General features: G+C 40.5%; 1 protein-coding gene across 1 annotated transcript; it reads left to right on the forward strand.

Moving 5' to 3' along the window:
• Positions 1–260: 260 nt before the first annotated feature.
• LOC144262289 (monocarboxylate transporter 10-like) lies at positions 261–21,115 on the forward strand. The gene is made up of 7 exons (XM_077812015.1): positions 261–498; positions 3,448–3,663; positions 6,426–6,635; positions 9,411–9,562; positions 10,825–10,987; positions 20,453–20,656; positions 21,000–21,115. Exons 1-7 carry the CDS (start codon positions 261–263, stop codon positions 21,113–21,115), a joined length of 1,299 nt encoding a protein of 432 aa, XP_077668141.1.
• The last annotated feature ends 2,691 nt before the right edge of the window (positions 21,116–23,806 follow it).

The raw sequence follows: 23,806 nt of genomic DNA on the forward strand, positions 1-23,806 counted from the left end.
AAACCTTGACTCTGCTCTATAGTGATGTCATGAAATAATCATATTATGATTAAGAGATTTTAGTGTGTGATTTTTAGACAGTAGATTTTTTCTGTTTTTCATTATGTCTCATCATGACAAAACATTTCTATAGTAACAGACATTTTATTTTTGTACAGTATTATAAGTATATTTAATTTTCTTTTATGTTGTACATTTTTAATTAAACTATTTTTAAAGACTAAAATAATGTATTTGTATACAGGTCGTAATTTCCTGTCATGATTAAAGGGAGAAGGATATGTACTGTGCTGCATCATGCCATACACAGATTGGGTAAAGCTGATAATCTCCGAAAAGAGTCGTCATTTTTCTATCCTCCCCCAGATGGGGGTTGGGGCTGGGTTGTGGTGCTGGCTGCATGTACTCATGCTTTGCTTGTCAGCGGATTCCACAACGCTTTTGGTGTGTATATGATTTCCTTACTTGAGACTTTCCAGTCAAGTAGGTCACGAACAGGTAGGTCATCCATTTATAATGTGAAACCAAGGCTTGATGTTTCTGTGCAGGTAGCTCAAAACTAAATCAATCTTTTTTGATACCATATCATGTTGAAAACTCACCTAATTTACTGTCTGCTGTTACCACTAAAGTGGTCACCTTTTAAAAAAAATCACCTTTTGTCATGTTGTGGTGTTTGAATTTACCATGATATTTGTTGTATTTAATATATTACTATGCTTAGAATGAGAACGACTGGAAGGTTAAATACAGTGACACATGAAGACTTTTTTTTCATTGAATACCACTTTAAGTCTCCTATGAACTTACTGGTTTCCAGTTTTCTTCTTCTCATTGAATATGTATGTTTCAAATTATTTTTCCCAAATGTGTTACATTTTGCAAGCTGAATTTTATTTTGCTATTTTCTGTTAATCTTTGATAACCACTTTTGGTCCCCCACTGTATCGTTTCTCTGTCCACATTGGTATTTGGAACGCGTCCTAATGTAGTACCATCTACACATTTCGTTAAGGTGTTATTTACACTCACTTCTATATCATTAATGAAGATATCAGTTAAGTCTGACTCTAATGTCAACCCTGGCAGCAGCCAACTAGACACCTGCCTCCCTAAATGGACACATTGCTATATTACCTTTTGATCTGTTCAGAGTGCTTCAGACGATTACCAGCCTATGAACCAGATTCTGTCCTAAGCTTAGATCGTTTTATCACAGGATTGGGCAGTCATTAAGGATCTGATTGCAGCTCTTTATTCTCAAGCGTCAGTTTCTATGGCCCCCAATGCAAGTTAGGGTAGCCTAGGGAGAATTCTGTGCTGGGCAGCTGTGATTAGATTCTGATCATAAAGGGTAGCATAAAGTGACTGGAGCTGGGGAGAGATCCAGTCGCTATGTGTCAGTGCTCATAGCTGAGCCAGTATAAATTACATTTTTGATTAGCAAAAAGAAAAGGAGTACTTGTGGCACCTTAGAGACTAACCAATTTATTTGAGCATAAGCTTTCGTGAGCTACAGCTCACTTCATTGGATGCATACTGTGGAAACTGCAGAAGACATTATATACACAGAGACCATGAAACAATACCTCCTCCCACCCCACTCTCCTGCTGGTAATAGCTTATCTAAAGTGATCACTCTCCTTACAATGTGTATGATAATCAAGTTGGGCCATTTCCAGCACAAATCCAGGTTTTCTCACCCTCCGCCCCCCCCCCCCCCACAAACTCACTCTCCTGCTGGTAATAGCCCATCCAAAGTGACCACTCTCCTTACAATGTGTATGAAAATCAAGGTGGGCCATTTTCAGCACAAATCCAGGTTTTCTCACCCCCCCCCCCCCGCACACACACACAGACTCACTCTCCTGCTGGTAATAGCTCATCCAAACTGACCACTCTCCTTACAATGTGTATGATAATCAAGGTGGGCCATTTCCAGCATAAATCCAAGTTTAACCAGAACGTCTGGGCGGGGGGGGGGGGGGTTAGGAAAAAACAAGGGGAAATAGGCTACCTTGCATAATGACGGAACTGGCCAACCTTGATTATCATACACATTGTAAAGAGAGTGGTCACTTTGGATGGGCTATTACCAGCAGGAGAGTGAGTTTGTGGGGGGCGGGGGGGCAGAGGGTGAGAAAACCTGGATTTGTGCTGGAAATGGCCCAACTTGATTATCATACACATTGTAAGGAGAGTGATCACTTTAGATAAGCTATTACCAGCAGGAGAGTGGGGTGGGAGGAGGTATTGTTTCATGGTCTCTGTGTATATAATGTCTTCTGCAGTTTCCACAGTATGCATCCGATGAAGTGAGCTGTAGCTCACGAAAGCTTATGCTCAAATAAATTGGTTAGTCTCTAAGGTGCCACAAGTACTCCTTTTCTTTTTGCGAATACAGACTAACACGGCTGTTACTCTGAAACCTGTAAAAATGAATGATATAACTTCTTTAGAACTTTTTGGTGACTTTAAAATTTAAAATTTAAATGATTGAAAGTCTAATAACATTCACATTATGGTATTAAATTTTGATCTTATTACAGAAATAAAGAGAAATTTGTGATCAATGTACTGCATTATAAATACAGGGTTTTTAAAATTACATTTACATAAGTGCTAAGTAGTTAATATTCTGGGTTCCTGATAGTTTACAACTTCTCACCTTGGGTCACTCAGCCCAAAACAGGTGTGCACAAAAGACGAAGTGGTATTTGGGAGTTGCTGACAGGAAATGCAGAGGGAAGAACACGAAAAATGCACAAAGAGAGGAGAGGGGAAGAAAGGAAAATGGGGAAGGAAGAAAAACAAAGAACAGGAGTAGTGGTGACCTGAAAAGGGAACATATTTTCTCAGTGGTGGGATTGAGGGTAGAATGTAGTCTACATTTATATCCTGGCTCCTACTGCCTATAACTGCAAGTAGAATTTGTTTCTCTGCCTTGAATGAGTTTCATGCCTCTGGTGTAATGTGTATGATTTTTTTTACTAGAAGTGCAAAGTAAATACTGAATTATTAATTTGCTATATTTGTAAAGTTAGTTTAACACAATGTAATTTAATACATTTTCCCTTTTAGATTTTAAAAGGTGTGATTTAAGACACCTTGATCTACTTCCACTATTATTTCTGAAATTGCTTTTAAATGTTAATAATATGCACTGATATAATAATTAGAAATTTTAAACAGAACCTTGTGAGGTGCTGAGGCTGCAGTGAAAATAGAGGGCATTTAGTACCTCCCACAGTATCCAGTATTTGATGATAGAAGTACAAGTATATCTTGGAAGTAGTAAGTATGTACATCCTCAGCTGATAAAAATGTCAGCATACATCCACTGACTATGGCAGTTGACAGAGGTGGAATATCTGGCACTTAATTTGGTGTCATTGTTACGGTTTTATTCAATGCACTTAATTGCAAAAGTATTTTTTTCTTTTTCAGCCTGGATTGGATCAGTCAGTTATGGTTTCATTATGATTTTTGGTCCCGTTTCTGGAAAACTTTTGCAGAAATATGGAGCTATCAAAGTAGCAATATTTGGAGCTCTAGTTGTCATGTTGGGTGTTGTTTGTTCATCTTATGCTGGTGATATACGTGTTCTATTTTTAACCCATGGAATCCTAGTAGGTGTAGGATCAAGTTTTGCTTCTACTCCAGGTAACTTGATTTTATTTATTTACCAGTAGACCAGGATGTTAGGTAAAAATGCAGCTAGCTACACACAAAATAATTTAAAAAAATTAACGACTGTCAGTGTTTTATTTGTTTTTAAGTTCCACCTTCCATTGCTTAAATAAAAAGTAGAGGATAAAGTAGTGTGACCTAATGAAGAAAACACATTCTTCATTCAAAAATATGAATTGGATGCATGCATCTTGCATTTGTGATGGGCAGTACACTTCTTAAGATATTCTTTTTTCCATACTAAAATACTAATGATCATTAAATGTGTGCAAGAGAAATGATAATAAACAAAGACTTTTTTAAAAAGCCTTGGGAACTAGATGATTTATGGGATTAATAATGAAATATAAAGTCTTTCCTATCTATTTTGCTATTTCAAATTTGATCCATATTGGTATTGATAAAAACCATTAACATTTTACAGTTTTGTGCTGGTTTATGTGAAATGTATTGATATTCTCAGACCATTTACTAGTGGGTATGTGTGATAAATGAAGGGGGTGGGGGTAGCTCCCTTTTACGTACACCAGCCAGCCAGTAGCTATAAAATCCCTCTTAGTAGCTGTTCTCTAATTGCTTTACCTGTAAAGGGTTAAAAAGTCTCACTGCTATGTATAGGTAAAAGGAAGTGAGTGGGCACCTGGCCAACAGAGCCAGTGGGAAGGCTAGAACTTTTTAAAATTAAGAAAAAACTCCCCTTTTGTCTGTCTGTGGTTGTTCTCCCGGAGAGAGGTGGACAGGGCAGCAGCTACGCTATAAGCAGTTTGTGCCAGGTATGAAAAAATCATCAGTATCATACCTAGAAACTACTCATTTAAAACCCCAGATATGTAAGTAGTTCAGGAAATGTCTAGGAAGATGAGATTAGGTTTATCCCTTTTATTTCTTTGGCTTGTGGAGTCCTCTGTGCTAACCCCAAGTGCTTTTGTTTTGCTTGTAACCTTTAAGCTGGACCTCAAGAAAGCTATTTTTGGTGCTTAATCCTTGTAGTTTCTCTTTTAAAATCTAGCAATAGCCTGAGTTCCCAGATGTATTCTTTTAAAAATAAAATTTACCTTTTTTAAGAACAGAATTGAATTTTTGTGTCTTAAGAGGTTTGTGCACGTTGTTTAATTAGCTGGTCACAACAGCTTATTTCCCTTTTTTTCTTTCTTTCTCAGCTCTTCCCGGGAGGAGGGGGAGGGGGAGGTGAAAGGGCTTGAGGGTATCCCACAGGAAGGAATTCCCAAGTGCACCTTCCTGGGCTCTCAGAGGAGTTCTTCACTTGGGTGGTGGCAGCATCTACCTATCCAAAGTCAGAAAAAAGCTGTAACCTTAGGAGTTTAATACAAGCCTGAAGTGGCCAGTATTAATTTTTAGAATCTGTGTGGGCTTCTGCACTCAAAGTGCCAGCGTGTGTAATTAGCCTTGACAGTATATATCGCAGGTGTCCACTTCACAAACACTGCCACTGATTGGCATGCTTTTTGGTAGTCTCATCAGAGAGGCAAATAATGGAATTGGATTACAGGCTGAATGACCCCACTTACCTATGGAGATGGTCTATCAAAAGCAGGGTTGAAGCACATTGATTGGGCAGTATGGTGAAAATATTATTCCTGGTATACCAGCTCTGTGGATAGAGGATTTCCTTAGTAATGTTAATTAAGCATAAGCACTAATTTTGTTTTACAAGTGAAAAAGATTACAAACGTCATGGACTTTTCTCAGAGAGCATTAGTATTTTTAAATGGAAATAAATCTGTTCAGGAAACAAATATACTGTCCTGTTGAATTTTCAATATTGTTTCCTGTTCTAGACTGAATTAGGTTGCATATAGTTGCCAGCATGCAAAACATATTCTAATTGATGATGCTCTGTATAAAATGAGGTTGCCAACCCTCTAGGCAGTAGAGTGTTTTGTGTGTATTTTGTTGAATTTTTAGGTAGCAGTAGTTCTCAACCTTTCCAGTACCCCACTGTACCCCTTTCAGTAGTTTGATTTGTCTTGTGTACCTGCAAGTTACATTTCACTTAACTATTTATTTACAAAATCAGACCTAGAAATACAAAAGTGTCACAGAATACTATTATTGAACAATTTCTGACTTTTTCATTTTGTCTTTATGAAATTTTAGTTTGTACTGACTTAGCTAGGGCCTTTTATGTAGCCTGTTGTAAAGCTATCAAATATCTAGATGAGTTGATGTACCCCTTGGAAGACCTCTGTGTACCCCCAGGGGTACATGTACCCCGGTTGAGAACCACTGCCTTAGAGGACTAAATTAAAAAATCCACTCAATCCCACATTGTCGACCATATATATTGTATCATGATGTTGTAACAGTTCACATTGATGTGAATGTTCTAATGCTTATCTGGGCATATGGAGCCTTGCATCAGATGTCATTGTATTTCTCTCCACAAACTGCGCTTGGGCCTCTTCCGTTCACATATTTTAAGCCCAAAGGGACCAATACAATCAGTTAGTCTGATCTCTGCGTAACAGGCTTCAACCAGTAATTCCTGTATTGATCCCAACTTGTGACTGAAATAGAGCATTCTGTGTGAGGTTCCCCCTGGCTGTTTCAGCCAAGGTGCCCCATCCCACCCTGCCCTCTCCTCCTGAGAGAGTTGTTGCTTCTATTGCCTTTGATGAGAGTGAAGGGGATAGGGAATAGCTGAACTTTACTTTTTTTAATATAAAACAATTTTTTCCTTTTCAACTTTTCACATTTTTATTTGTTTTTGATAGGCTTGATAATGGTGAGCCTTTACTTCACGACAAAGCGTTCATTTGCAACTGGGATTGTGATGGCTGGAGGGGCAGCAGGAACTCTGGTACAGAATCAGGTGCATCGCTACCTAATCAATGCATTTGGATGGAGAACTAGTCTGCGTGTGTATTGTGGAATTCTAACAATATGTATTTTTGCTGGGTTTGCATACAGACCACTTGAAAAACGTATGTCCTTCTTTTTGAAATTTTGTTAAACATTAGATTAGTTTTTGTTATTCCTGTGTTTCTGTTATAAATCCACAAAATTCTTCATCGACTGATAGGCTTTCTAACTAAGGTAATTCTGGATATAATCTTGTGAAAGAGAAAAAAGTACTAACATGAGGCAAATCTTGAGATCCTTGCTCATTTTTCACCCACTCTCTACTTAGGTTGACTCCAACAGAAGTCATAATTTTGGTGTCCAGATTTTAAAAACTGGATAGTAACAATACAATGGTCAGAACTAAAATATTTGGGAGCTTCACATTTTTTCATGGAAAGTCTCTTCATTTAATTGTGATACCGTAGGAAATGTGAGATTCCTCTTATGTTTTCTCTTCAAGCAAGCAGCTCCCAACCAAGAAACATACATTTGCAATAACTGCCAAAGCTCATGCAAATCTCGGATTGGCCTATTCAGTCACATGAGACATTGCAAACCATCTACAGCATAGGCTGGAGTTCCAGCTGTCTCTCGCAGACGAAAGGATGCCAACAACTTACGTTTTGGAGATCAGCAGTCTATGAGGGCAGTTATGCTTTCAGTTTGGGTTGCTTTATACAAGATGTTAGGGGGCTTATTCCTTCACCCACTTACTTCCCTGGTCCTTCTTGCATGAACAGAGAGCAACAATACCCGAAGTCCAAAGGTGCAAACAATTCGATGTTTATTGGGGTGAACTTCCAGGAAGCATGATTCCAGTTTCCTTCCTTAGTGTCCTCCTTCCCAGCTCTGACACCACAGAGCCTTACCTGTGTCCCTGTTCCCATTCCCCCCCTTAGCAAAACATGATTCCAATTTCCCCACCCCCATTCCCTGTTCCCATTTCCTCCCCTTAGCAAAACATGATTCCAATTCCCCACCCCCATTTCCTGTTCCCATTTCCCGCCTTACTTCCTGATTGACTGCAGACTATATAGTAAAACTTGAGTTCTGCTTAGCTATACCTTAGCCAATCATTTTCCTGAAATTTAACTAATCCAATCCTAACATATTGTAACATGATTATGTAACCAATTATATCCCACCACCTTAATTAGTTTACATCCAGCAAAATTAATTATACAGCAGACAGAAACAATCACAGAACCAGACAGAGATTATACAGACAAAAAATAGGGAAATGGGGAGTACAATGATAGAACAAAACAGAAATGAGGATTTTACAACTACATCTATAAAGACATAAGGGTTTCCCAGCTGTGTCTATTGATAAGTGAGTTCTTGCCTGACAGGATGTTATCAAACTAAGTTTCCTTTTACATTTTCTAGGCACTTCCCTTTCTCTGGACGTGATAGGCATTATCAGGACAGGACTGTATTCCTAACAGCCCAATAGCACCTTATTTCAATGAGACTAGTTTGGAATGTAAGGATGTGACAATTTGCTTCGCAGTTTATGGCTGCCTCTGCTGCTTAGCCAGAGATCTTAGCCTAAGAACAGGGCCTCAAACTGTCACAGTGAGAAAAGGCCTTATACAGTCAGATTTTGATTCTTTTCTTTTATACCTCTATAACTAGCTAAGTGATAAGAATACACCTAAATTCATAGAGTATAGGCCTTTACAGACAGGCCTGAATATCTATATCCTAACACAAGTATTTTCACTCTAGGATCCATAATGTCAAAACTTGCTTAACTTTTATGATTAATTTCTTGATTGTTGGGTGTTGTTTGGATTAAATATTTGAATTTTACTGACTCTTCAGACTATTCAGGTGGTTAAAAAAGAGGCTTTCAAATCATGGTCTGTTGTCCTTGTTCTCCATCTCACAAGTGGACCCATGAAGATTTTCTGGGGTTTGTCTGCAAAATACCTGGATTTTCTGTGACCTAAGTGTAAATGCCTTTCATATTGGGTCTATCATTTGTTCATAAATGAGTAAATATGTTCTCAGTTCAGAAAGTTTAATTTGGTCTGAAATACCAGATTCCTTAGCAATGTTACATTTAATTATTAATAAAATTAATATTTATTAAATGGCCTTAAATTAATACCAGGTTTTATGTTAAAAATAACATGTATAAGGGCTTCACTTAAATATATTGCATAAGATTCATCAGTAGGCTCTGGATGATTTATTGTACTCTAGCAACATAAAGCAGGTGTAAATCAGTGAAACTGGATTTACAGGTGTTTTATGATGATGGGCTGGTATAGAGTAGCTGGTGCATACTGGTGAATCTGGCCCCCTTACCTTTTTTACTTAAGACCTTTTAAGTAAACTTTTGTGATTTGCATACTTTCCTTTTAGAATAAACTACATTATAAGGTGGCTAGGGAGCTTGGTACTTGCTTCTATCACTCTGCCTGATTTCTTTTCAATAAGAAGAATCCAGTTTCCCTGTCCAGTCTTTTCTTTGACTGCTGCGGTAGGAAGCTGTTCTGAACAAAATTTCATGTTGCATTTGCAATACCTTTTGTGGTTGGTTTTCTTTAACATTTTAAACTTAGATTTTTTCAAAGCAGCCTAATAGAGTTAGGTATCTCAATCCCATTGAAATTCAGTAGGATTTTGGCATCTAAACCCCTTAGGCTCCTCTGAAAATACCAGGATACATTTTTATTTTAAAAATTAAATTAGACATTCAAGTAGAAACTTAAGTCTGAAAGAAACATCCACAGTTGTAGCAAGCTACCTAGTAGTGAGAGCTCTACTTAAAATATCTAAATTATATAAAATATGTGTAAATGCTAAATATAATTTTATTTTAATTATTTATTCTTTTCTTAAAGGAAGACATCCAAGTGTTGTTGAAAACTTCCAGACATCACCATTAAGAGGTTTTATTGTAGATCTGAGTTTATGGAAGGATAGTATCTTTGAGTTATGGGTTTGTGCTCTTGGATTAGCAAAATTTGGATTTTTCATACCCTTTGTGCATATGGTAAGAATGTAATTTCTGTATTTTGATTAATGGACATATCTATTTGTGATTTTTTTTAAAATAAATTTCTGAAATTTCTACAGTTTACCTGTAGTTTAGAAGAGCAACAAGTTGTTGTCTGTCTTCAAAAGAATAGAGACTGAATACTAATTAGTAAAGATGTGTATCAGTCACCCTAACTTCAGTAAAACAGACTTCTTCAGTAGTTGCTGTTTAATGGCATTTTCATCTAAAATAGCAGTATGTCACTTGTCAGTTAAGGGACAGGGAGCACTATATAAACAGCCCCAATGTTGGGTTCTCTAGTCTGCTTCCCCTTGTCTGGAGTCCTGTCTTAAAGAGTTTTCACAGAGGCCCTTCTTCTCCACCTCAGAAGAAAATATTAGACTCATTATTATTGTTCGTATTACGGTAGCACCTACAGGCCTCAGCTGAGATCAAGGCCTCATTGATCACAACAGTAACTTGTGCAGCTTCTACCTCTTAGTGCCATAAAAATCCATCCAATGCTGGGGAGCACTGAGCAGCATGTCCTGTAATTGGTTTGGTGGGCTAAAGAGCACTGCAGAGGCTTGGGTCCTCCATATGGAAGCCTCTTATCTCAAGCAGATCACCTGAGATCTGCTGGTTTAGGAGGTAGAACTTCTAGACTCTTCAAGGTGGAGCAGTGATGGAAACCCTGCCCCTTGACAGAAGGTTGTCAAGGAACAGTTGCGATTTTCCACTTCCCCCTTTTTAGGAATAATCTATGCTGTGGACATTATGGGGCAAATAAGAGCATCTCATTCTTCATAAAAGAAAGGGTTAATCTCTGATGTCATTAGCTAGACCTCTCTCCTCCCACTGCTGTACACCAGGTGGTTGCTACCCTTCTCAACATAAATTGCAGCATCTGAAACATTTAGGGATTATTTGGGATGAAAGGCACAAGATAAATGTAAAATATTATGCCAGTCCTCTCTCAAAACTGGAGTGAAAACAAACATTATGTCATGGGTATGCTTACCTGTGTGCTCACAGAATAAAAAAATAAAACTGCTAGCAAGGGAACAGTTAAATGTCAAGCTTCCAAGAGGTTTAAACAACAAGGACAAAAAATATTTTAAAAACTATGAAACATGCAGTATTTTGACAACCTCCTTCTAAGCAGAGTTTTAACTCAAATTGTTTGGAATAATGGCCAAACTCTATACTTGCACAAGCTAACAAATGTGCATTGTATCATTTGTGATAGATAGATTTAATTGATATTCTGTTTACAGATGAAACTTGCAGGTGACTTGGGTATTTCTTTGGATGATGCATCATATATTATGGTAGGAATTGGAATGAGCAGCCTGCTTAGTTGTCTTCTATTTGGGAAGATCTGTGATTTAGAAAATATCAACCGCCTTTATGTTAACCAGGCATCTGTACTGTCTGTTGGTAAGTCTTACTCTTTCCAAATAAAAATAAGAAATGTTTTAAAACTGCCTTTGAGTATTTGAATGTCTCTACCATTTATCTTTCCACTGTATTTAGATGCGCACAGCCTGATTCTCTTGTTTGTTACACCAGTTTCACATTAGTACAACTCCTGAAATGGAGTTGCACTGGCATAAAGCTGATATAATGGAATGGAGAATTATAATTAATGGAATGGAGTTACATAATACTTCTCTATCAGTGTTACTGTATTCCTGCTCAGTAGCTAATGTGATGGTAGCTTTGCAAAATCTGTTTACTTTTCAAATAGGCTATTCGTCTTTGCATGTATGTTTGTCCTTTTATTGTTTTTGTTATATGTATTTTGCAATAATTTATTAGTTCCTATAGAATTCAGGTTTTTAGACCCTGATTCTGTTGCACTTATTCACACTGAGTAATTAACTTATTTGGCAAATAGTCTCATTGAAATCAGTGGGACTACGTATGTAGTAAATTACTACTTAACATGAGTAAGAGTAACGGAATCCAGGTCTAAATAGGTATGTTTTCAGTTCACATTTTGTTTGGTTCAGCATTATGCTGCAATCCCAAAAAGAGAACAAATAAATAGATATAATCCCACGTTGAATTACATTTCTCTTGTCTGAAAAATTCTGCTGTCCTTCCAGTGGTTTGCATTATGGGAGAATACCTGGTGAACTATTTCACTTCTGCCTTTGTCAGTCAGTGGCAGCCAGCATATGCTGTAAATGGACAACTGAGTCTGAAGAAACAGGGAAAATAGGTTAAAGACTTTTGAGGTCTGGTATTACTTCACAGCATAGGTGGAAGAACAATATTATTTGCATAATGAAACAGGTTCTGTTTTTCTGCTGAAGTTGACGCTGATAAGACAAACAGGTAATGGTTGCTTGGAAATATAGAGAATTAAAATATTATTTTTGATGTGATGAGATTTTATGAAAAATACATACGTTGATATTAAAATGGTTTGTCAAGTACTGATTTAATGCAGTTTACTTCATAACTGCTTTACACGCATGCACACAAAACAGAAAACTGCACTCTATGCCATCTCAGTCATGTTTTTTTAAAAGAAAAAGGCAAGTTAAGGGCCAAATCCTGACCGCTGCATAATATCCAGGTAAGCAGTCTTTTAAAAGGAATTCTGGGAGGATTCTATGGGTCCTTTCAGCAAATTCTAAAACCCAAAGGCTTTTTTGAAAGATTCCAGAGCATATAGCCAAATGATTACTTTCAATCCCTGCCAGGACCTCCCTGTCAGAGGCAGACTGTGAGCTATCCCTGATAGCCTTTGGTTACCTCAAACAGATGAGTATTGATTGGTAAGGTGACAAAATTAGATTCTCAGAAAACCTTCTAGATGAGAGGTGGGCAAACTATGGCCTGAGGGCCACATCTGGCCCTCCAGATGTTTTAATCCGGCCCTTGAGCCCCCGCCGGGAAGTGGGGTGTGGAGCTTGCCCTGCTCCGGCACTCCAGCCAGGGAGTGTGGTCAGGGTCTTACTCCACTCCGCACGGCTCCCAGAAGCAGTGACATGTCCCCACTCCGGCTCCTATGCGTAGGGGCAGCCAGGGGGCTCCGCACACTGCCCCCACCCCAAGCGCCACCCCCCGCAGCTCCCATTGGCCAGGAACCGCAGCCAATGGGAGCTTCAGGGGCGGCCCCTGCGGACAGGTCAGCGTGCAGAACTGCCTGGCTGCGCCTCCACGTAGGAGCTGGAGGGGGGACATGCTGCTGTTTCTGGGAGCTGCTTGAGGTAAGCACCACCTGGAGCCTACCATCCTGACTCCCTCCCATGCCCCAAACCCCTGCCCCAGCCCTGATCCCCCTCCTGCCCTCTGAACCCTTCCGTCCCAGCCCGGAGCATCCTCCTGCACCCCCAACCCCTCATCCCTAGCCCCACCCCAGAGCCCACACCCCCAGCTGGAGCCCTCCCATACCCCAGCCCCCAATTTCATGAGCATTCATGGCCCGCCATACAATTTCCATACCCAGATGTGGCCCTCGGGCCAAAAAGTTTGCCCACCCCGTTCTAGATTGCTTGTCCTTACTCCCACCTCATAAGTCTCTTGGGCACCTTATTGTAAAAAATAAATACTCCAGGATATCCATTTCTTCTTCAAAAGAGAGCCATCAAGCCTATGTCAGCGTGCTAAAGAGGAATGAATTTTGATAACAGATAATTTTCTGATGGTCAAAAAGACACGAGAGCTCCAGCCCACTCCAGTTCTTGAGAACCTAAACCAGTATTAGGTAAAGGAAAAATGCAATGTGGTCATCTTAGGAACAATTATATCATTTCTAGAGAAAGGCAACTGGCTATGAGATCTGGACATTATGGATACTTATGTGGACACAGGGATACCTTACAAGCTCTTACCTTACCTTACCTTACAAGTCTATTTTGTTGTAGGGGACAAGCATTACTAATGTTTAGCTTTTCGGAATAGCATTGACACCACATTTTCACAAAATGTTTGGCAGTAGTTGTTGTGATGTTGCACTCCATATGTTTTATGGAAATATGCTTATTAGTGTGAATATGATGTAACTGGAACATGCTTTATGCAAAAGGTCTCTTGTAAGGTATCATAACAAAGGTTATAACCTACTGAATATATTCCTCCTATTTGTATGCATGTATCATTTTTGTATCTGAAGCTAAACATATGAAGTATAACTCTGAGGTCCTATTGTAATTATGCAAAGTGTGGGCCGTTAATGGTGTTTTAGAATCTTGATGGCTCCCATTGACTAGGACAATAGGTTTTAAATGGTTTATTTACCTGCAAACTTTCCTGTGTATGCCAACCCAGGAAGAATGGAGATTAGGGGTTTTACAGTGACATGTGACCATGTTACATGGTACTGGAATCCCTCTTAATCCTTGTACTTTTCCATTGATTAGGTGGGGGTGGGGACAAGCACAGACAAAAGATTCCCGCCTTGTGCCAAAGCTATAAAAGGGGGTGGAGCAGCACAAACGGCGCTGCCAGTCATGAGAAAACCCCTGCTTACCACCTGAGATGTCTGGTGGATCTAACAAAGACTGTACAAGGGAAAGGATTGGGCACAGACTAGGAAGGAGCCTAGTCTGTGAAAGAATTTTATTGGATCATCTTTGAGGGTGAGATATTCCTGTAATCAGTTTCTTAATGTATTAGGCTTAGACTTGCGTGTTTTGTTTTATTTTGCTTTGTGACTTACTTTGTTCTGGCTATTATTAATTGAAATCACTTAAATCCTAGTTTTTATACTTAATAAAATCACTTTTATTTATTAATAAACCCAGAGTAAGTGATTAATACCTGTGGAGCAAACAGCTGTGCATATCTCTCTATCAATGATATAGGGGGTGAACAATTTATAAATTTACCTTGTGTAAGCTTTATACAGAGTAAAACAGATTTATTTGGGGTTTGGATCCCATTGGGAGCTCGGTGTCTGGGTGCTGGAGACAGGTAACCTGCTGAGCTGTTTTCAGTTAAGTCTGCAGCTTTGGGGGCATGGACCAGACCCTGGGTCTATATTGCAGCAGGCTAGCATGTCTGGCTCAAGAAGATAGGGTTCTGGAAGTCCCAAGCTGGCAGGGAAAACGGGCTTAGAGGTAATTTCAGCACATCAGGTGACAGTCCCAAGGGGATCTCTGTAACCGAACCCATCACAGTTGTAACCTATCTGCACAAACTGAGGGTGCATGTGTTGCCCCACTTAGACAATTAGGTTATCAAGGACACTCCTGAGCATTCAAAAAGCCAACACAACAGGGATATTGGATACCCTAGTGTTTATGATAAATTAAGTCCCACCTTGTCTCCAGTAGATGATTGGAGTACATAAAAGCCCTGTTAGACACAGCTCAAGCATTCCTGCCCAGACAGCATCCAAGACATCACTGGATGAGCAGAAATATTAAGCAAAAGCCAACAGGTGACAGCTAGGACAATACTGTGAACATTGAATCTGATGGCTGCAAACATATTCAGTAGTAGCCATGGCATATGTTCATAAGAGACAACTTCAGTGACCTCAGTGAAAGCAAGCATCCCAGGGACTCTCACGTTGCTTCAGATAACAGACAACTTCAGAGCCTCTCTGACCTGGTGGCATTCCAGGTACAATCTTTATTTAGAGATGGGTTCCTGGATGCCTCCAGTCCAAATCATAGTGACACAGGTGCATCCAGTCTGGAATGGGAAACCCATGCAGAGGGATTACACACTAAAGGAATTCAGGGTAAAATGTTCAAAAATAAAAGGAGGACTTGTGGCACCTTAGAGACTAACCAATTTATTTGAGCATGAGCTTTCGTGAGCTACAGCTCACTTCATCAGATGCATACCGTGGAAACTGCAGCAGACTTTATATATATACAGAGAATATGAAACAATACCTCCTCCCACCCCACTGTCCTGCTGGTAATAGCTTATCTAAAGTAATCGTCAGGTTAGGCCATTTCCAGCACAAATCCAGGTTTTCTCACCCTCCACCCCCCCACACAAATTCACTCTCCTGCTGGTGATAGCCCATCCAAAGTGACAACTCTTTACACAATGTGCATGATAATGAAGTTAGGCCATTTCCTGCACAAATCCAGGTTCTCTCACTCCCTCACCCCCCTCCAAAAACCCACCCCCATACACACACAGACTCACTCTCCTGCTGGTAATAGCTCGTCCAAACTGACCACTCTCCAAGTTTAAATCCAAGTTAAACCAGAACATCGGGGGGGGGGGGGGGTAGGAAAAAACAAGAGGAAATAGGCTACCTTGCATAATGACTTAGCCACTCCCAGTCTCTATTTAAGCCTAAATTAATAGTATCCAATTTGCAAATGAATTCCAATTCAGCAGTTTCTCGCTGGAGTCTGGATTTGAAGTTTTTTTTGTTTTAAGATAGCGACCTTCATGTCTGTGATTGCGTGACCAGAGAGATTGAAGTGTTCTCCGACTGGTTTATGAATGTTATAATTCTTGACATCTGATTTGTGTCCATTTATTCTTTTACGTAGAGACTGTCCAGTTTGACCAATGTACATGGCAGAGGGGCATTGCTGGCACATGATGGCATAAATCACATTGGTGGATGTGCAGGTGAACGAGCCTCTGATAGTGTGGCTGATGTTATTAGGCCCTGTGATGGTGTCCCCTGAATAGATATGTGGGCACAATTGGCAACGGGCTTTGTTGCAAGGATAAGTTCCTGGGTTTTTGGAGGGGGGTGAGGGAGTGAGAGAACCTGGATTTGTGCAGGAAATGGCCTAACTTCATTATCATGCACATTGTGTAAAGAGTTGTCACTTTGGATGGGCTATCACCAGCAGGAGAGTGAATTTGTGTGGGGGGGTGGAGGGTGAGAAAACCTGGATTTGTGCTGGAAATGGCCTAACCTGACGATTACTTTAGATAAGCTATTACCAGCAGGACAGTGGGGTGGGAGGAGGTATTGTTTCATATTCTCTGTATATATATAAAGTCTGCTGCAGTTTCCACGGTATGCATCTGATGAAGTGAGCTGTAGCTCACGAAAGCTCATGCTCAAATAAATTGGTTAGTCTCTAAGGTGCCACAAGTCCTCCTTTTCTTTTTGCGAATACAGACTAACACGGCTGTTACTCTGAAACCTGTTCAAAAATAATTTGAGTAAGTAATTTAGGATTCTGTGTCCTGTAGCTTTTCAATGAGACTTAGGCTTCTAAGTGCCTTAGTCAGTTTTATGCAGTGTTGTTATAGCCATGTTGGTCCCAGGATATTAGAGAGACAAGGTAGGTGAGGTAGTATCTTTTATTGGATCAACTTCTGTTGGTGAAAGAGACAAGTTCTGTGTAGCTCGAAAGCTTATCTCTCCCGCCAACAGAACTTGGTCCTTACAATAAAAGACAATATTTCACCCACCTTGTCTCTCTAAGTCAATTTTAGGTAAGACAGTGTGTCTGCAGCCCGTAATTGTATAGTTTGAATCTTCACATTTAAAAGCCTCATCTGTCATGAGACAATATAGTCCAGATAAGATTATGAAAGCTGCTTTTGATCCACTCAGTTATTGTGATCTTAAGTTTCTTAAGTGAGAGGCTATTTTCCTGGTTATCCTTTTTTCTAAGGTACTTTGGTTTGCTTTTTTCATACATCCTGTTTTGCTCGCTCAGAGTAGTGCACAGTTGCCCTCTATTGGAGATCATTTATGACAAATTTGTGGAAATATAATCCTGTGTCTGAAGCAATCTAATATTCTACTCCAGTTTTGAGCCTGTAATTACTCCAGGTTTTTGCAATACTGGTAATCTGGCCATGGGAAAAGTGAGCACAAAGTGGATGAATTAAAATAGCTTCATTATAATAGTCTTTTAAACACTTTCCAAAGTCAGGTCCCTCAAGCACTTTTTATATAAAAATACAATACACAATTTATACAATACACAATTTTTGTATAAAAATACAACTTCTTTATAAGAAAATTATTAGAAGGAAATCTTCATAAGAAGGGCACTTGCTTAATCTGGCCACTTTGGAAAGTCAAAGTAAATTAAGGTTGATCAACAATCATAGTATTCCATAATACTCATAGTATATCAATAATTTGGTATTAAAACTGAAAAGAAAAGACTAGAATGTTAGATCTTTAATGTGAATTATGAGTGTGCAAATACATGAAAGTTCTCTAGCACTATGGAATATTTGTCTTTGTTCTTTAAAGATCACCAGTATACCATGTTTAATTGTACAGCCCACTTTTTTCTTAGAGCACCTAGGTCTGTTTAAATTCTACTCCATCACAAATTAAGCTCTCAAGCAAGGCAGACCATTCCCCACATACTCTTTATCTGTGTATGTGACATGGGGTACAAACGCTATACCAGGCAGGGAGAGGTTAAGGAGCAGCTGTGGCCTCAGGCAGCTCTATCCTGCTGCATCTGCGAGGCATGCCAGTCATGGAGGAGGAACTTTGAAATGAAGAAGCCAAGTTCAGAAAGGCCAAACCCTGGGAGGTGGACAGTTTTCTCCCCACTAGCTGCTAGGTGGGAGACATGAAAAAGAAGAAGCTGGCTTACTGACTCTGCTGAACCTGGGGACTAATTGGGGGAAAAGGAGCCAGTTGAAAGAGCAGTCAACTGAGGTCCTATAGGTGGCCCAAGTCAGAAGTCCAGCTCCACGAAGGAGACCTGGAGAACTCCTGCCTCGAGAAGGGTGACCACGGGACTGCCTGAACCACAGTTCCAGCTCCAGGAGGAATACTGGGGCGGACCAGAAGAACTCTTTGGAATATAGCCCAGTTACTGCTGGAGAGGTTGGGCAGAAGCCCCTCACTTTAGCCAGCTGGAAAAAAGCGGCAAGGAGCCACAATTCCATGGTGGGAATTGCAACATTCACAGTCCTGGGGAAGACACTGACAAGCAGGGAAAGGTAGAAACAGAGCATGGAAGCAGAGGGGGAATTGAAGGAACAATCCTTAGCCACCTAAACATAGTCCTTGGGCTGGAAATCTGTGTCACAGACAGGAGCATGGTTGATCAGGCTTAGTGGTCAGAGCTGCGGTGGTCAGGCCTAGTGATTGGAGCTGGAGTCAGAGACCAGGAACAGTGCTGAAGGGCAGAGCTGGAGTCAAGAACCAAGCACAGTAGGAAGGGTGGCGTGGACTGGAGCAGGGCGGAAGGAGCAAGGCAGAAGCTGAGCTGGAGCAAGGCTTGGGAACAAGGCTTGCACAGGAATGATTACAGCTGCGGCAGAAGCGTTGAGCAGTTACTCGCTTCGTGCTGCTGCTGGGCTTCAGAGCAGGTCTGGTGATGCTTCTCAGTCAATCTGGTGATTTGTTCGATCAAGGTGTTCAGCTGTGGGGCAGCTAGGTGGTCTCAGGATCAACTGCAGACCCCGATTCCTGACACCTAGAGGAGAGGATGAGCCTATGTTCCCTTATCTCTCCCCTAGATCAAGAGGAGAAGGGCAGGCTTCCAGATTGAATGAGATCAGGAATTACATATGCCAGATGGGGGCCGAGGCCCTGGCATTGAGGCTACTAGACTTTAGGTTTTTCCTGTCTTATGACCTGGACTCTGAATTACCTTGCAAGGGGCATGTCTCAAGAATGACTTGGCCAGAGGGCCAACTCACAAGGCAAATGGGACCACTAGCAGGCTTGGATGGCTGGTCTGCAGTACTATAGTGGAGAAAATTCCTTCAATGTCACACCTAGCCGTAAGGGGATGCTCCGACTGGTAAGTCACTTTGCCACAGGTATCAAATAGATCATTAAAGAAGGACTAGCAAAGCTTTTAAGTTCAGATAAGTAATATAAGCGCTATACTAGTTCAAATCTACTTTTCTTATCAGATAGTATATAGCGTTACAGAGAAATACGTTTATTCAAGCTATTTAATAACAGCAAACAAACTTACCACCACATTACAACTCACAACTGAATAAATAAAGCAAACCATACATATCAAAATATGGTTCATGTTCTAACACAAAAAATCCTACATTGCTCAACTACAACCACCACCAATCTGAACATTAAATTATACAGGTTTGTTTACTGCCTTCATCACTATAGTATATGAGCCTCTTCCAGTAGTGCATTGAGTGACATGACTTACATCTACTACATGTGGTTTGTTCTTTTTCTCATTCTCTTGCCATGGGGAGAATTGTGTATATAGTGGAGTGTTTTGTTGTGGTAGGGGTTTATTTTTGTGTGTGTCTGTGTTATGTTCTGTATTTATATTGGAAAAGGCAAGATCACAGAAGCGCCTCTTGCACTTGGAGTGGGAAGATGGTGAGGTTTGTGATAGGCCTTACTTCCTGTGGGATTTCATTCCACAATCTTGGACCAGCCCCCAAGAAAGTTCTGTCACCCGCACAGATGAGCTTTACCATTATGGTGGTAAGTTCTGTATGGAGCAGTGTCAAAGCTGTGGGTGATCTTTTAGATATTCTGGGCCCAGGCCATTGAGTGCCTTGAAAGTAAGGTAAGCACTAGACCTTGAACTTGATTTTATATTTTATGGTAAGCCAATGTAGAGACTAAAGGACAGGTGTGATCTGCTTGTGATGGCCTGTGTTGCTGAGAAGACATGGTGCAACATTCCTAAGCACTGATGACTTCATGCCCAGGTATATTGCACTGTTGTCCCGTAGAGCGGTAACTAAGGCATGTATAACCAAGGCTAGATCAGCATTTGCCAGGATGGTATGGAGTCTCCTAGCCAACTGGAGGTGGTAAAAAAACATTACTTATATATGCTGCTATGTGAGAATTTAACATTAGCAAGAAATCCAAGAGTCATTCCATAATCAGATAGACTACACAACTAACTACTTATAGAAAACATGGCCTTCATCTGGTTCCATTCAACACAGGTGTCTCATCCATAAGAAGTCTAAGCAAATGCCCTACCAAAACCACCTTAACGTTTTTTGTTTTTGTTTTGTTTTGTTTTCCAGGGCTGTTGTACTTGACAATTCCTCTATGCACAACTTTCCCCTCCCTAGTTGCTTTTGGCTCGCTGTTGGGATTTTTTGATGCAGGAAACTATGTTCTTTTACCTGTTCTAACTCTAGACTTGATGGGAGCAGAGAAAATGCCTGTGGCCTGGGGATTTATGATGGCTGTCCACACAATTAGTTGTTTTGGTCCGCCATTTGCAGGTGAGTTATCTAATACAGAGAAGTTATATTTGAATGTGTTTCTAAATAATGATGCTTTGCATATGCTGGTATTTAAATGTTTTATCCATATGAAGAACAATGTTTAGCCCTATATCTATTAATAGCATTGCTAGCTATATTAAAGTGTCCTTTTAGTGATTTTCACTGTCTATAGTTCTTGAGACATCCCCCTCCCCATAGGCCAAGGGATGAAATTGGAGAAATGAATAGTAGGGAGAGAAATTTTAAACCTCCCCTCCTTCAAGCTGATGCTGCCATACAAACTTTTCCTCTCTCAAGATGAATGATTTTTCTGTTGTTTTTTCTGTTGTGACTGTGACAGATACACAAACACAGAGCTATCTTGAGACCATTATGTTTAATTTTATGAATATTACCTGTATATATGAGCCAGCTCTTGAAAGCCTGAAAACTCCAAAGACCATGATATGGAGATGAGTGAGACGAGAGGGGCTCATTGGAATATTCAAAGATCTTTGTATCAATAAGCTTTATGTATTTGTTCTTAACTGACTGGGGATGTTCTCTGTGGAATCCGGAATCACTATCGGGTGATTAATGCAAAATCCCAAAGCCAGTTATATAAATGCCCATCTTTATGGCTTGGGCCCCCGGAGATAGAGACAGTGATTGGTTTTACCTGTTTTCAAGAGGCTGAGAGACTAAAGGCATGACTGTATGTACAGCACTGCAGTGGCACAGCTGTACCGATACAGCTGTGCCACTGCAGCATGTCTGGTGAAGATGCTCTATGCCGACAGGAGAGAGCTTTCCAGTCAGCATAAAAAACTCACCTCCACAAGCAGCATAAGCAATGTCAGCGGGAGAAGCTCTCACACCAACATAGCCCTGTGCATACGAACGCTTATGTCGGTGTAACTTATGTCACTCGGTGTGGAGAATGTTCATACCCCTGAGCGAAATAAATTTTGCCGACATAGGCTGTAGTGTAGACATAGCCTAAGGCTTTAGGGTTTAAAGACTGAGTTTAAATAGACTCAGGGTCTTCTTTTTTTATTCAACAAACAGACCTGACTTTTGGTCCAAGTGGGGATCCCACCCTGCTGGGAAGTTGGAAGACTTGAACCTGTCAGATTCCACCATGCTAAAAATTGGTGACTTCTGATACCTTTAGTGTGCATTTAGATTAAGACCTTTTTATTGTTTTATATGTTTTCTCTGTATGCTTTTGTCCTTAAATAAATGTACTATGCTTTGAAAGAGCAGTTTTGTTCCTGATAAATCACTGTTGTTGTCCTTGGAGAGAAAGTAAAAAGCAGGAGCTAGACATTAGTTAGACCTGCTTGGGACAATCACAGTGGATTGTAGGGGAACTGCAGCCTAAACCCCCTGGTCAGGATGGGAGACCAAACATGTAGGAGACCCAAGTTCAAATCCCCTCCCCACATCAGTAGAGTAGGGAATTGAATCTGGATCTCCAGCATCCTAGGTGAGTGTTCTAACCAGTTCACTAAATCTTACAAAGGAGGCAGCACCTCATCCTCTGGCTATTTTGTGAGTCTTTTTCTTTGTCAAAATGCCTGAAAAGCAAAACGAATTTTTCAGGACTAAACAAAATGTTTCATTTGTCATCACCAAAATGTTTTGACTTTTTCGGTTCAGTCGAAACTCAACATGTGTTCACAAATAGTTTGTCGACCTGAAACTGCATTTTTCAGCAAATACACTATTAATAAAAAAAATTCACCCAGTTCTACTCCTCACGTGCGCCATAGACACAAATCTTGATGTAATGGGCTTTCAGTCCACCAGGACCTGCATCACCTGACTACTGGACCCACCATGGAACCTTTCTAAGAGATGTGGGTTGTTTCTCCATAAAGCTTGGTGATTCCATATATACTACATAAATTGAAAATGCTCTCTCACACTTGAGTACATAATGTGTCTAAAGGTATTGGATTGAGTAAAATAAAGGGTTTCAAAAGGAGTTTAATTTATTTAGCTTATCGACTTTTCTATGTTTTCTAAGGCACTCATCGTATTATAGGATAATAAAGAACAATGTGGAGATAAAGATGTGCTTTGATGCAGAGAGAATATGATTACATGCAATTGGAATATTATTTGTTACAGGCTGGATATATGACTTCTTAGGAAGTTACAACATTGGATTTGTAGTGCCTGGACTTTGCTCTGTTGGAGCAGCAGGTATTCTTGCTTTCATTCCACGGCTTAAAAATACAGCAGTACAACAGAAGAAAAACATTATTCATGCTTCTGTTTGTGAGATAACAAACAGTATAATACCTTGGGGCTCACCAGTTCATTCAATGCAGGTAAACAAAAGATTGAATGCAGCTATGCTAAAATGGTCTTTCTATGCTAAAACTTCTTTATTCTAAGCATGTAGGAACTGGCTTTCTAAATTTTACATGACGCTAAAACAGCTGTATATTACTCGTGGGGGAATTCTGCACCAAAAATTTTAAAATTGTGCGTACAATATTTTAAAATTCTGCATATTTTATTTGTCAAAATAACATTATATAATCATGCCAGTTTCAATTATTTTGGTAATTTATTTCAAAATACCTGTCAGCAACTATGTCTGTAACAATACAGACACAAAAAAATTCCCCTAGGAGTAGACAGTTAAAGAAACTCCTATGACAATCCAGTTCCTGTGTCTCTGTCCCCTTCCTCTCCCCCTCAGAGCCCAGCCAGGGGGCCAGACACCCACCTCCCAGAGCCCAGCTATAGGGCACCCCCCCAACCCAGACAGTCGCACTCCATACCCCACCAGAGCCCAGTTGCAGGGTGCCTCCCAGCCTAGACACTTGCACCCTTTACCCTCAGAGCCCAGCCATGGGGTGCTCCCCGCCCCCAGACACCCGCATCCCCTATCCCCAAAGGCCAGCTGCGGGCCCCGCTCAGCCCAGACACCCACACCCCCTACCCCACAGAGCCGAGCTGCAGGCCCTCCCCAGCCCAGACACCTGCATTCCCTATCCCCCACAGCCCAGATACTCGCACCCTGTCCTTCCCAGACCCCAGTTGCACCCCTACCCGCCCAGAGCCCAGGGATCCAGAGTGAGAAACAGCTTGATGCTGGGTCTCTGGTTTGTGTGGAATTTCCTGTATGCCACCTCCTTCCTTCAGGGCATG

This window comes from Eretmochelys imbricata, chromosome 3, assembly GCF_965152235.1.
Source record: "Eretmochelys imbricata isolate rEreImb1 chromosome 3, rEreImb1.hap1, whole genome shotgun sequence".
NCBI lineage: Eukaryota > Metazoa > Chordata > Testudines > Cheloniidae > Eretmochelys > Eretmochelys imbricata.

Bases quoted from the DNA above. Each gene is read 5' to 3' on its own strand.
- LOC144262289 (XM_077812015.1), top strand. From the start codon at position 261: ATGATTAAAGGGAGAAGGATATGTACTGTGCTGCATCATGCCATACAC. The intron at 10,988-20,452 runs GTAAGTCTTACT...TTTGTTTTCCAG, and splicing joins GGCATCTGTACTGTCTGTTG to GGCTGTTGTACTTGACAATT. The intron at 20,657-20,999 runs GTGAGTTATCTA...TGACTGTGACAG, and splicing joins TTTTGGTCCGCCATTTGCAG to ATACACAAACACAGAGCTAT.